General features: G+C 49.0%; 2 protein-coding genes across 3 annotated transcripts; one reads left to right on the plus strand and one right to left on the minus strand.

The window, feature by feature from the left end:
* The first annotated feature begins 4,138 nt into the window (after window positions 1–4,138).
* Window positions 4,139–8,762, plus strand: LOC109777259 (receptor-like cytoplasmic kinase 185). Its single transcript, XM_020335905.4, has 5 exons — window positions 4,139–4,712; window positions 6,110–6,309; window positions 6,479–6,668; window positions 6,852–7,243; window positions 7,505–8,762. The coding sequence occupies exons 1-5, from the start codon at window positions 4,598–4,600 to the stop codon at window positions 8,060–8,062; spliced, it is 1,455 nt and encodes a 484-aa protein (XP_020191494.1). The 5' UTR covers window positions 4,139–4,597; the 3' UTR covers window positions 8,063–8,762.
* Window positions 8,763–8,891: 129 nt separating this feature from the next.
* On the minus strand, window positions 8,892–12,312 carry LOC109777260 (probable feruloyl esterase A). Of its 2 annotated transcripts, none has more exons than XM_020335907.4 (11): window positions 12,032–12,312; window positions 11,877–11,946; window positions 11,240–11,319; window positions 11,020–11,085; window positions 10,859–10,906; window positions 10,697–10,764; window positions 10,383–10,455; window positions 10,147–10,308; window positions 9,693–9,887; window positions 9,369–9,457; window positions 8,892–9,267 (listed from the first exon to the last, which is right to left on the minus strand). In XM_020335907.4, the coding sequence occupies exons 2-11, from the start codon at window positions 11,941–11,943 to the stop codon at window positions 9,066–9,068; spliced, it is 1,050 nt and encodes a 349-aa protein (XP_020191496.1). In that variant the 5' UTR covers window positions 11,944–11,946; window positions 12,032–12,312; the 3' UTR covers window positions 8,892–9,065. The 2 variants fall into 2 exon arrangements, with proteins under 2 accessions (XP_020191496.1, XP_073367270.1); XM_073511169.1 differs by having other exon boundaries at window positions 11,877–11,984; window positions 12,034–12,302.
* Between the last annotated feature and the right edge of the window lie 719 nt (window positions 12,313–13,031).

Genomic DNA, 13,031 nt, shown 5'->3' on the forward strand with positions numbered 1-13,031 from the left:
TTTAAATCAACAACTGCATATGCAACTTCTCAATGATCTTGTGAAGCATATGTGGATCCACTCCGGAAATAACTAAACGGTGCTGTTTATGTTTCAGTTATGCACTATGAACAAATTTTGCGTTTTGACAATGCTTCGATTTGTATTTGTGTGTGATGATCGATGTGCATGTGTCTACGTGGATTTAAGTTTTTAAAAGTAAGGGTTAGGGCCTCTCCAACGCCGACCCTCGAACCGCCCACATACATCAGGACCGAGCTGCACGGACGAGTTGTGCCATCCAACATGGTCATGTATCGGTCCGTCGAGTGGTCGGGACCAAGTTAACGTCAGGGGCGGGGGCGGGAGGGGGGGGAGTCCGGACAACAGACACATAGGACTCTGACACCCCCGACCCAACCAAAAGAATGAGGTGGAGGTCGTGGCAGTAGTGCGCAAATGGTGTCGCCCACCGTATAGACGCTGCCATGCCCGGAGCATTACAAGGCTATGTACTTCTACGCCGTGAAGCAGCTGGGTAGGCAAACCCCCGCAGCTGCCACCGTGCAGCATCGCTGATCTTCTCGAAGTGTTCTTCGCCGCAGCTTGTCCAGACGCAGAATGCGGGAAGGGAGCAGATGGGTGCCCACACGTTGTTCGCGTGTATGCCTAAAACAGGGGTGCCGGCCTACGACGAGGACCGGGAGATGATTGAGATCATTCACGACGGAGGTGGAGGAGGTGGTGCCTATGACGATGGGCATGTGGAAGACTCAGATCCCAACTAGTCCGGCAACTACACCCAGACCGGCACGCAGCAGGCCAACACCCAAATGGGCACACAACGGGCAGATTGGGCTACCTGACATCAACAGGAGGAGGAGGAAGACGAGGGCGAGGACGATGATCTGGATGATCTTGCTGGTGATCCGAAGAAGAGGGGTAGAGGAGGAAGCTTCACCGTGCGGGAGGATGAGCTGTTGTGCGATGCATGGTTGGTCACTAGCCTCGATCCGATCCATGGCATGGAGCAAAAGGGGGCAACCTTCTAGGACAACATTCACATATGGTTCTATGAACACAAGCATTTCACGCCCTACTCCGACGTGGTCATCCGTAACCGTGAATCAAAATCCCTCAACCATCGATGGCACACCATCCAAGAGTCCATCTAGAAGTATTGCGGCCACTTGAAGCATCTCATCGCACGGCCGCCTAGCGGTGCGCAAATCCACTGGATATGCATATTTTTGTTGATACTTGCCGGATATGCATAGCTTTGTAGCCGAACATGCATAGTTTTGTAGCCGGATATGCAAAATATTGTTGACCATCATCCAGATATGCATACTTTTGTTGATCACTAGCCGGATATGCATGCATAGGTCTTGACAATGTTTTTTCTTTGTTGCCATCTTGTGCATGTACGATGTTCAGAAAGTTGGAGAAGAAAAACTTCACCGTCATAAGTTGTTGATTGAAGTTGAATGAGCAACCAAAGTGGAACCTATGCATAGCCAAGACTTTCGCCTAAGCCACGAGGAAGAAACCGGGGACCCAACCGACCCAACAAAAGAACCGCCCAAGAATATTAGAAGAGGGTTTCGGAGAAAGAAGTGGGAGGAAGAGAGGGTGAAGTGAGAAGGTGCGGCTGCCAAGTTGAGGGAGAAGTTTGAGGACATATTGTCGAAGAAGGAGGAGGCAAACGTCAAGTGCTCAGAGATCAAGGAGGAGAAAAAGGCGGGTAGTTCAACCTGTTGATGGAGGTGACCGAGAAGAAGCTGGTGCTCGAAGAGAAGAGGTCCTTAATCGAATAAAAGAAGACCATGCTCAAGGAGAAGGAGGTGAAGATCGCAGCCGACGCGAGGACGCCAAGATGTTGTCCTTGAAGTTGGAGTCTTTGGATGCTGATGCAAGAATGATCGTGCAAGCCATCAACTACAAGATGTTGTGTCGGCATCATGAGGAGTTGGAGGCGGTGGACAAGGAGGAGGAGGCGGCGGCGGAGATGGAGATGGAGGCTACATATACGCGGCGGCGACGACACCTTGAGCGTGCATGATATGCAGCAAATTTAAGCATACTTGCCTTTTTTTTCTGGATGTGATTGAGTGTGTGATCCGGCACGCGCTATGAATCAGACTTTTATTTGAATTTCAAATTGCCCTTTACTGATAGTTATATACTCCCTCCGTTCCATAATATAAGAGCGTTTTTGACACTAGTGCAGTGTCAAAAACACTCTGATATTATGGGACGGAGGGAGTACATGATAGCATCAGATAGCTTCCTCCAACATTAATGTTCACGGACAGTCCGCGAACAAATGTCAGAGCAAATTTACGCGTTAACGTTGAAGATGCCCTTATGGTTATAAATGGAGTCATTTAAGGATGTATGGGTGCAAGATGGATGCTCGCCGAGCCGAGCCGAGAGCCGAACGATGCGGCCAACGCATATCCGATCATTTTTATGTCCTGGTGGAATGAGGTCGGCCGGATCAATTCAAGGCAAGGCAGGCGCGGCATGGGGTAGCGCCTTTTTCTTGTCCAATTTCTCCTGGTCCTGTTGGCCGGGAGGAAAGCGAGGTCGGCCCGGCCGTACGACGGCGATTGGTCATTGGTGAAGGCAGAGGCAGGCGGGCAGGCAGGCTGACGCGGGCGGGCGTGGCGTAGGGTCTTGCTCCACTCCACGTTTTCTTTCTCCCCGTAGGTTAGGTTCGTCGTCCTGCCTGCTCGTGTGCCATGAGCGGGCGGGCGTGATACTCCTCGATCGTGTGCGTGCCCGTTGTCGTGGTTGCCCTCTCCCCGGCACCCGGACTCAATGAGGATGATGCGTGGGGATTGCGAGAGATGGCGTGCGTGCGTGCGTGCGCGTCCGGAGCGTCCCGGGCGGCGGCATGGCACGGCGCGCGCCAACTCCACGTCCTAGTCCTAGGGACGGCGGCTCGTACGCACGCAGACGCAGGGATTGCGCCCGGGCGGGGGCGCGCCACGCGTCCATGGATCCGGACCGGACAGCGCCGTCGCCGTCGCCATGTCCTTTTCCGTTTCCGTCCCTGTGACGCGCAGCGCAGCGGTTGGCTTGGCTGCTTCCATCTATAGCGGTTCGCGCCATACGTACGTCTCGTGGGCCGGGAGAGACGGACCCTGACCACGACCAGCGTGGCATGGAGCCCCTGACACGCGCGCACTGCTGCTGTAAAGCCATGTGTGCCGTTTCTCTCCAATGGCCTGTGGAATATGCGGGACCTGGCGTTCCCCTCCCGGCTCTGGGTCACGGGACGACGCGTCTCTGCGTGCTCCACCCAGCTGTGTTTCTGGATCCTGACGGCACGCACGTTCTCAGCTCCGCGCGCCCTGCTTGTACGCTTCATGTTGTGTCTGGCACCGCGATGCACAGACACCTGACGCGAGATACCGATTCGGCGCGCGCATTTTGCAGATGGCCACGTCGGCCATGATGGCATGGCGTGGCACGGCACCGCGTGGGGTGGGGGGCGGCAGGAAACGGCCATGGAGCGAGCAGGCATCCGTATCCGTGGGCAGGGCAGGATAGATACTCTCTCCACCTCCATGGATCGAGTCGATCCGCTTCGGTCGCTTGATCGTATCCGTGGTAGTACTAGTTTAATTTCTAGGGGAACGCGCGCACGAGACAGACGACAAAGCCGACGACGACCGGCGAAACACCGGAGCACCACCCGTTCGTCCCTCCTTCCAGAGGGACATCATCATCGTTCATCCTTGTGGCCCGGCCCGGCCCGGCGCAAACTACCCCCACAAAAACAAAAACAAAAACTCCACAGCGCCGTTTCCGATAAGCTTTATCATTACTCCTCCTCCTCCTCCTCCTGCTTCCGTGGTGATAGTTGAGCTTCGGTAGATGAATCACAAATGGTAGTAGTAGTAGTATTCCCCACGCGAATCACACATGTGGTGTGTGCATGGCCGTCCTTGCTTTGCCGCGGTCAGTCGACGACCGACTCTCTCCACCATAATAAATAAATGTTTAAATAAACAAAATAAATTAAAGATACGTGACAGGATCCACTACCACCACCACAAATGGATGGGCGTGCGTACGCTAGCCACGCATCAAGGAGTACATACAGATTGTTGCTCCATATACTACGTGTGTGCGAAAGAGAAAACGTAACCGCTGCACTGTACCGCCTGCCAGTGTGAATTTGAATTGTGGATGACGCGAGAAGTTTCAATGCCTGCCGAGGTGGCACTGTCAGCGGCAGGCATGGAGAGAGAAACGGATTGTGCCCCCAAAGATCCCCCCTCTCCCCTCTCCGCTCGGACAGCCAGAGCTGACTTTTGCTCCTCCTCCACACTCCTCTTTCCTCTCCCTCCCTCCCCAGCCTCATGTTCTTCTCCCCCTTCCTGTAGCTTCCATCCCACTCCCCCTCCCCCAATTCCACCCTCCCCTCCCGCCCCCCCGCCTAAAAATCCAGTCTTGCTTGGGGGCCGTCCCTCCCCGCAAGCGGAGATCCTCGCCGGGAGGGGATCCCGCGTCGTCCGCCCCGGCGCGGCGGCCTCTCCTGTCCGCGTCCTCCACGCGTTTTCCTGGTTCCGGCGAGGGAGCGGAGGAGAGGAGGGAGCGCGCCTGGATGAGCTGCTTCTCCTGCTTCGGCCCGGCCCTGGAGGCGGAGGGCCGCAAGCCGGTGCCCGACGCCAAGGACCCCCGCGCCAAGGACGGCGCGGTCTCGGATCGCGCCGGATCAGGTGCGCCCGCTGGATCTTGCAATTGCAAATCCCTCTCCACCTCTGGCTTTAGCTTTCTCTTTGCTTCGCGTTGCTAGTACTTGCTAGGAGACCTGCGGCGGCGGCAGCGGCGTGGTGTTGTTTATTGTACTGCGCTTCTACTTTTGCTTGCTTACTGCGTGCCAGCCATGGTTGTGGTGGGTGGAAGCAGAGGAATGGGCTGAGCTGCCATCTTGACAGTAGGACTGACTATGTGTGCTACTTTTGCTACACTTAGTGAGCAAGAGATGGGAATGCATATGCTGGTGCTTGGATTGTTTTTAGCCGTGGTTAGTTAGCACATAGCGCGTTGGATTGAGAGCTGGGTACTTGTTCTGGCAATACTGAAACTCGGACAACAGGTAGCAGGCTGTCTATGCATGGGTACTAAGTCATGGATATTTTGTTACCATCCCTTGAACCCTAGGCACATAGCACGCGAGAGTATACAGTCGATGAGATAGGAGAGGGGAGGACACACACACATGATGTGGCTGCCATTTCAATACTCCTTTTTACATATAGTGGTTATGTTTGAGGCCGTGTATTTGTCCAGCTAGGCCGCTAACTCGTCGTGGCGATTCACAATTTATCTGCCATTCCTTTCCTTGGGAGGTTTGCCGGTTTGGCAGCATAAAGCGCAAGCCAATGGTAGCGTACAGAAGACTGATACTAAGAGGACCCTGCCTATTCTGGTGTACAAAAGACTGGCAGAGGATCCTTTCTTCTCATGAAACTGAGTGATGGAGGAATTGTAGAAAATACTTTCAATATTTACATCATTGTGGTAATGCTCCTGGTGTTACTTCAGAAACTGATTGCCGAATCTTTCTCTAGCTAACGGTTGTTTCAAACAAGCTGAGTATTAATTCCAAGCCTTCTCCCTAAATGTGGCTGTTCACTAGCTCCCAGGAGAGGAATATGTTTTTTTGTTGTTGTGTGGTTAAGAAGAATGGTTAAAAATAGGTTTTTCCTTCAAGCTAAAGTCCTTGTAGAGTAGCAAAGTTTCCTTCATGTAGCAAAGTTTCCTTGCCGAATTTTTCTCTACCTAACGGCTGTTTCAAACAAGCTGAGTATTAATTCCAAGCCTTCTACTTAAATGTGGCTGTTCACTAGCTCCCATGGGAGGAATATGATTTTGTTGTTGTTGCGTGGTTAAGACAAATGGTTAAAAATAGGTATTTCCTTCAAGCTGAAGTCCTTCTAGAGTAGTAGCAAAGTTTCCTTCATCTAATACCACTCAACTTCTTTTAATGTTTCTACTCTCTGCTGGCAGAATGTTGGTGCTCTAAGAGTGAACCACTTTTTTCCTGTTAAATTATTTAATTTAACTGATTCTACTAAAACTGACTGCTAACTCTGAACCCTTTTCTGCTCAGATAAATTGAGGCTGCAGGGTGGATCAGACCCTAAGAATAATCATCTAACCATCCCTCGCGATGGGAGCAGCCAAAACATTGCCGCACAGATTTTCACTTTCCGTGAGCTTGCTGCTGCCACTAAGAACTTCAGACAAGATTGCATGTTGGGTGAGGGAGGTTTCGGACGTGTATATAAAGGTCGCCTAGAGAGTGGGCAGGTCAGTATACCGTCTCTATACACTGAGATCTTCCTGAATACACTCTAACTTATAGATTTTGAGCGATTCAGCTGAAATATTCACCTCTTATGCGAAATGTTGGTAGAGTTTCTATGTTTATTTTAATTGGGTTAGTCCTGGACACTAACAAACTGATTGTACTTCTCAGGCTGTTGCTGTGAAGCAACTTGATCGTAACGGTCTCCAAGGAAATAGAGAATTCCTTGTTGAGGTCCTCATGCTCAGTCTCTTGCATCACACTAACCTTGTCAATCTAATTGGTTATTGTGCTGATGGTGACCAACGCCTCCTTGTTTATGAGTTTATGCCACTGGGCTCATTAGAAGATCACTTGCATGGTTCGTTTATCTTCTCTTTGCAATGCCATCTTTAAAAATTCCGTGTGTGCTTATAGCAGTATATACAAAGTACGTAGTATTTTTATTATTACATATGTACTCAGCATGACTGCTTCATGAATCCTTTAAAAATCAATGGCATCTTTAGTTGAAGGCTAAAGTATTATTTTCTAATATATGTAGATGTGCCACCTGAGAAGGAACCTCTTGACTGGAACACACGGATGAAGATAGCTGCAGGTGCAGCCAAGGGCTTAGAGCATCTTCATGACAAGGCCAGCCCTCCTGTTATTTACCGGGATTTCAAATCGTCAAACATTCTTCTTGGTGAAGGGTTTCACCCGAAGCTGTCTGACTTTGGCCTTGCAAAACTCGGTCCAGTTGGTGACAACACTCATGTTTCAACACGTGTGATGGGAACTTATGGCTACTGTGCCCCAGAATATGCTATGACTGGGCAGCTCACAGTGAAATCAGATGTCTATAGCTTTGGCGTTGTTTTCCTTGAACTGATTACAGGGCGCAAAGCAATCGACAACACCAAACCCCAGGGGGAGCAAAACCTGGTGGCATGGGTATGCTTCTATGCTATAGTTATTTCAGTTGGCAGGCTATACCTGATAATTTTCTGCCAGGGTTTGCAAGTAGCTCCTGGTTTCACTTCAGCTTTCTTAGTGAAACACCATCCTGCCAGCTAAGCCATTGACTGAAAATGTTCTTTTCTGTCACTTTTCTAAAATTACTATCTGGAACCAGTTGCCACTGCAGTTTCTTAGCAGAAGATATAACTTCTGGTCATTGAGTTTGGATAATAATACATCTCGTCTGATCTGCAGGCTCGTCCACTCTTCAAGGATCGCAGGAAGTTTCCGAAGATGGCTGACCCAATGCTTCAAGGCCGGTTTCCCATGAGGGGTCTGTATCAGGCTTTAGCTGTTGCTGCCATGTGTTTGCAAGAGCAAGCCACAACCCGTCCTCATATAGGAGATGTTGTCACTGCTCTCTCATATCTAGCTTCTCAGACATATGATCCAAATGCCCCAACTCAACATACTCGGAGCAATTCATCGACCCCTAGGGCCAGAAATGTTGGTGGGCGGAACAGCGAACAGCGCAACGGACGCTCACCAAATCATCATTCTCCTAGGACATCAAAGCACGGAGGGGAGGTCAGCCGGACTAGTTCTACTGGTGGTGATTCTGGCCGGAGGTCAGGATTGGATGAAATGGACATGGCAGGATCACAGGCAGGCAGCCCAGCACAGACAGGAAGGAAGAGAGAAACCCCCAGGACCGCTGACAGGCAGCGCGCCATTGCGGACGCTAAAATGTGGGGGGAGAACTCCAGAGAGCGGAAGCGACCGAACGACAGCTTTGATAGTACAAATGAGTAAACTGGACAGTTCTCTTTCACGACGTCACTCTAGCAGGGGGTCGACGAGTTTGCTCATCAGCACCAGACGGGCCAGGTTTAGGAACACGGTGTTTGTTCCAGCTCTGTCCCGTTGTCTGTGAATAAAGGCTTTTCTTGCCATCAGCACTGCCTCACGGTTGCTTTATCTGTAAGTTGTTGCAGTTGACATGCCTTCTCCGGGCGGCGTCCATTCCTTGCGAATGTGATTGTGTCATGTACTCGTCTCCTTTAGAGCTCAGGAGCCTACAAGATGCAGCTGGAAATGTAGGAAAGGGAACTGCAAGACCGTCGAAGCCGCAGAGCTGCGTCTGTCAGGCCCTTCCTTTCATTCTTCTGCAGTTACACGATGTCGACGAGTACGCACCGCTGCACCTGTGTTCTGGAACTGATTGCGCAACCGTGCCAGGCAGTTTCTTCTGATGGATGAGATTTCAGGTTTGGTTGGGGGATAGGATAGAGATTACCCATGTTTCGTACAGCCGCTATTGTTTTTGTGTCGAGTCGCGGGATCGGTCATTTATTTGTATTAGCTTCGGCGTACTTCTGCTTGTATCTTCGTGCGAACATGGTTTAGCATGCAGCAAAAGTACCAGGTTATTCAGAATTTCAGTGCCCATATGTTATCCCTACTTTTGTTCCTGGAAACCATGTTGTTCATGTATATACTGCTATTTTTGTCAGTCATGCGCGCATCTTGCAAATCAGCTCAAAACATTTTCAAACTGATCGCGTTGATTGTGGGAGCGACGACCATGAATACCATGGAAGAGAACTTCAGTGGTAACAGGCGAGCAAAGAGAACAGAGGTATTTTGTACTGGAAAATGCTTCACATTACCAAGCAAACATTTACAGCAAGCATTTTCCTGTCGAGCGTGGTTGTGTTATCCCCTCTCTGGATGCAGAAACAATGAAGCAGAGAGGGGAATGACAAGTTGCGTGCGTGGTGCTACTATGATGATACAGAACTTGTTTACATTGGTTTCACTGGGCGCTGTGTCTTCTTCGCTCGTCCGACAGACCGGGCTGCTGGTGCTGCTTCGACAAGACGACGTTTCCATGGAGGTCCATCTTGTACCGCAGCTCGGCGTAGTCCATGACGATCCTGCAGCTGCTCCAGGCCTCAGCGTGCATGCTCACGCCCAGGTAGGTTATGTGGTCTTGAATGCTGTTGCCGCTCACAGACCTGAGAAGGCGGCGAACAATGTTAACCAAGAGCGGGTACCATGAGGCACGTAGTGGTACAATTCAGGGGGGATGGTGGTGCGGGGAGAGAGAGGGAGGGACCTGCTGCATGCCGGGTCTTCGCCGGAGTCGTCGCAGATCTGCTCCACCGTGTATACCAGGCTCCCGAGCCCGACATCATGGACCCATACCTGAAGGAAGGGAGGGCAGGAACAGCATGGCGTTATACAGTGGAAACTGATGCAATTGGTTTACAGGGGAAGGTTTGATCCCCAAGTAAGAAACAATATGGCACTATGCACGAACTACACAGGACTGAATGCATTTTTCAAGAGGCACTATGTGCATGTATCGAGCATGAACAGGTGTAAATAGGTGTCTACACAAGTAGTAGAAACAGCAAGAGTGCCACAGAGTGGAGCATACCTCTCTTGGGAAGTGATGGTAGGTCTTCTGTGGGAAGAATGAGAAGTATGGTGGCAGGTGAGGGACGATATCATTTGCGTTAGTAACTCGAATCGCGTGAGGCAAGTATCTCTTGAAGTAAGAAGCAAAAGCAGCATTGCCGACGCGAGGTTGCCCAAATGTCATCAGCTTCACATCATCTAACCCGAAGTTCACCTAAAAAGAAAACATATTTCTTGTTATCTGTGGAGGTTAAACCATCAGGAAAGAAAGAAGTGGCAAATAACAAACTGTCAGACATGTAGAAGTCTGTACCAACTAAAAGTAAACAGTAGTAAAATATGTAAAAGGTCCATATAACTCACAATGAGAAAATTTTAGCAGATTTAAGTTAGGGGAAACCATTTCCTATGAGAATATAATAGGAGAAGCTCAACTTTAATGTATTTACGAGCAAACAGAGTTCAGTACTCACAACAAGATCAAGTGCACAAAATGAAGCCATAGCTGCCCCCATTGAATGCCCTGTGACCATGATCGGAACATCTCCATGCAATTTCCGAGTCTTTTGAATACCGCTGACCATTCCATCGCGTATGGTTGTGTTATGATAAGCAGAGTAAAATCCTCGGTGTACCTATACGAATCGAGCATTACTAGAGATTTTGGTTCGACACAATTGCATTAACTATATGCTTTAGCTATGCTCACCATTGCTTCAGGCATGCCAGGGTAATCAAGATCAAGTTGTTTCCATAACAAGTCCTCTATCCAGTTCTGGATGCTGATAAATTGGAAGATGAATACAGTTGAGGGGTTATAAAGTATATTGACACACTTTTAAATGACTATTACATGCATATGGAGAAAAATATGCAAACTAAGGAAACATGTCAAGGATTTATAATTCTAAGTACACAAGAATGAATTCAAAATACGTAAAATCAGTGACAAAACATTCTGAATCAAAACATAGATTACAATTTTATTACAACCAAACAAAATGAGGTGTGTGTGGTAATTACCTGTTCTCTTGAGTTCCTCTAAACACAACGACAACAGCATTAATATCACTGGCAAAACCAACATATGCCTGCTTGTTCATCGTGAAAAAAGGGATCAACCCAGGCACTTAGCAGGCGGAAGAAACATAGAGATAAACACACTGAAGGCAAGTAGGGACGAACCTCTAAGCAGTTCTCCACATCTACGATGATGTCCATCATCTCAAACCCCTGGGTCATTCAACAAGTTTACTTCATCATCCATAACAGTGTTGTATGAAGTTGGATAGTCGTTTCTTATGTCACAGAAAACAGAAAGCACTCAGAGTGGTAAGAAGCCTTACCTCAATCAGGTCACCACATCTATCACATGTCCAGGTAAACAATTGTGTCAAATCAGCAGTATAGATCTGCAAGACATCACCAAACTTAACTCCAAATTTGCGGAGATAAATGGTAGAAACTGTACTAACAGAGTATACTTTTGAGGGATTTTGCAAGGTACCAGAAAGAATTTGACAAACTAATACTGTATAATACTGAATGTTGAAAAAATGAACTTACGGCAGCAGCATATTCCACTAGTGTCTTGGCAAGGGTTGAGTTGTATATGGTAGTGGATGGCTGTTGTATAACCGTAGGTACTGTAGCACAAACTTAGAAACATCAGCATCAAGAGCAACATGGATAATGCTGGGTACATGGAGGAAAGAATCATGTAACATGGCAAGGTGACTTGTAAAATCAAAGTTGATAAGGATATGTTATAGTATTACTCAGAATTAAGTGTAGTGCATACTATCTTTCCAACAGCCTTTTGCTCTGTTTCTCTGGATCTGAAATTCACCGTTACCTTTTAAAGTTAAGCTGAACCGTCTTATATACAGGAAGAAAAAAGATTGATTCTGAATCTGACCATTCTACAAGACCAGGCCAGGCATTTGGAATGTGAATGCACTAGTGATACATGTGTTTTTCCTTTGCTGGTCATTTGAGTTTCACATCTCTAGTTATAATTTGGTGTTGTCGGTCGAAGTTTTCTACACATGTTTCCAGTTTGGAAGCAAACCAAACCAATTAAGTAAGCACAACAAAGAGCTCCAAATGCGCGCAGGACGTGAAAATAAATCAGGGAGGCCAATCATTTACAGTTAACAAATTACAGCAAGCTGAAAAGAGGAGGGCTAAGCTAATCGTTTACCTCTCCCGGAGCAAAGGACGAGCAAGCACGCCAGTAGAGCCGCCTTGAGCAACCCGCGGCGCGCCATCCCCTGAAACCTCCAGCCAGAGAATCAAACCACAGTCGAGCGAAAATCCCGCCAAACTTAGCGCACAGGAGCCGGCGAATCGCCTTACCGGAGGCCGGAACCGAATCTGCCGACGATCCACCACCGAAACCCCGCGCCGCGCGATCACCGGACGGACCGGTGGGCCTGGGGAGACGCCGGAAGCTAGCTGCGCGCGGCGACCGGGAGGCGAATCCGACGGAGCTCGCGCCGGAATTTTATTGCCTAATTGGTGCAAACAAAGTAGAAAAGCGAGCCGTGGAAGCTACTGGGTAGACGAGGAAGGGGACAAATAAATTAGAATCCTTAATAATTTAAATCACGGGAGCGAATGGAAGGGATGGGGAAGGGGATTTCGTTAGCGAGAGAGAGTGTTTATATAGGGAAGGAGTAGGATTGTTTGTACGAACTGGTGATTATTGTGAAAAGACGCGGCTGCCCCTGAGGCTTATCTGGAGTTCCCGTCAAGATCGTTCGCCGGGTTCGGGGTGGAGATCAGATCAGAAAGGAGGCCGGTCGCGGTCTGACCGGGTCCGCTGTGTGGTGGGGCCCGTGCCCATGTGCGTATGATGGGTCCATGTTTGAACCGAACGTCCCGAGCACATATATTCACAAAATTAAAGGTTATTTTTCTTTGAAAAAGTATCCGGATTTTCTATTATAAAATCAAAGTAAAGTGTAGGCAAAATGTTCATAAAAAATACAAAGCACAACAAACATAATGGAAATCACGACGAGGCCTTCAGACCGTCAAATGACCACTACTGCAGTTAGAACAAGCCATCAACACGTCGCGCGTCGCCGCTCCCCTACTCAAACCTTGCGGCGACAACCAGGAAGTTTTTTGCTCGTACTAAGGACCAGCGTCCTGGAATCGCAGTCGTCACCCTTGAATTGATATGAAGCTCCTCACGATTGTCATGCACGCGGGACGAGAAACTCTAACCTCGCCACCCCAAAGAGATGGTAGAAATATACACGAAGCCCCGTTCTGACGGACAAGCTTAAGAAGGTTCGTAGACCACTTAAAGAGGAAACACTGTCATTCGCTCGAGCACCGCCACTGCAAG

This window comes from Aegilops tauschii, chromosome 3 (assembly GCF_002575655.3).
Source record: "Aegilops tauschii subsp. strangulata cultivar AL8/78 chromosome 3, Aet v6.0, whole genome shotgun sequence".
NCBI classification, from domain to species: Eukaryota; Viridiplantae; Streptophyta; class Magnoliopsida; order Poales; family Poaceae; genus Aegilops; species Aegilops tauschii.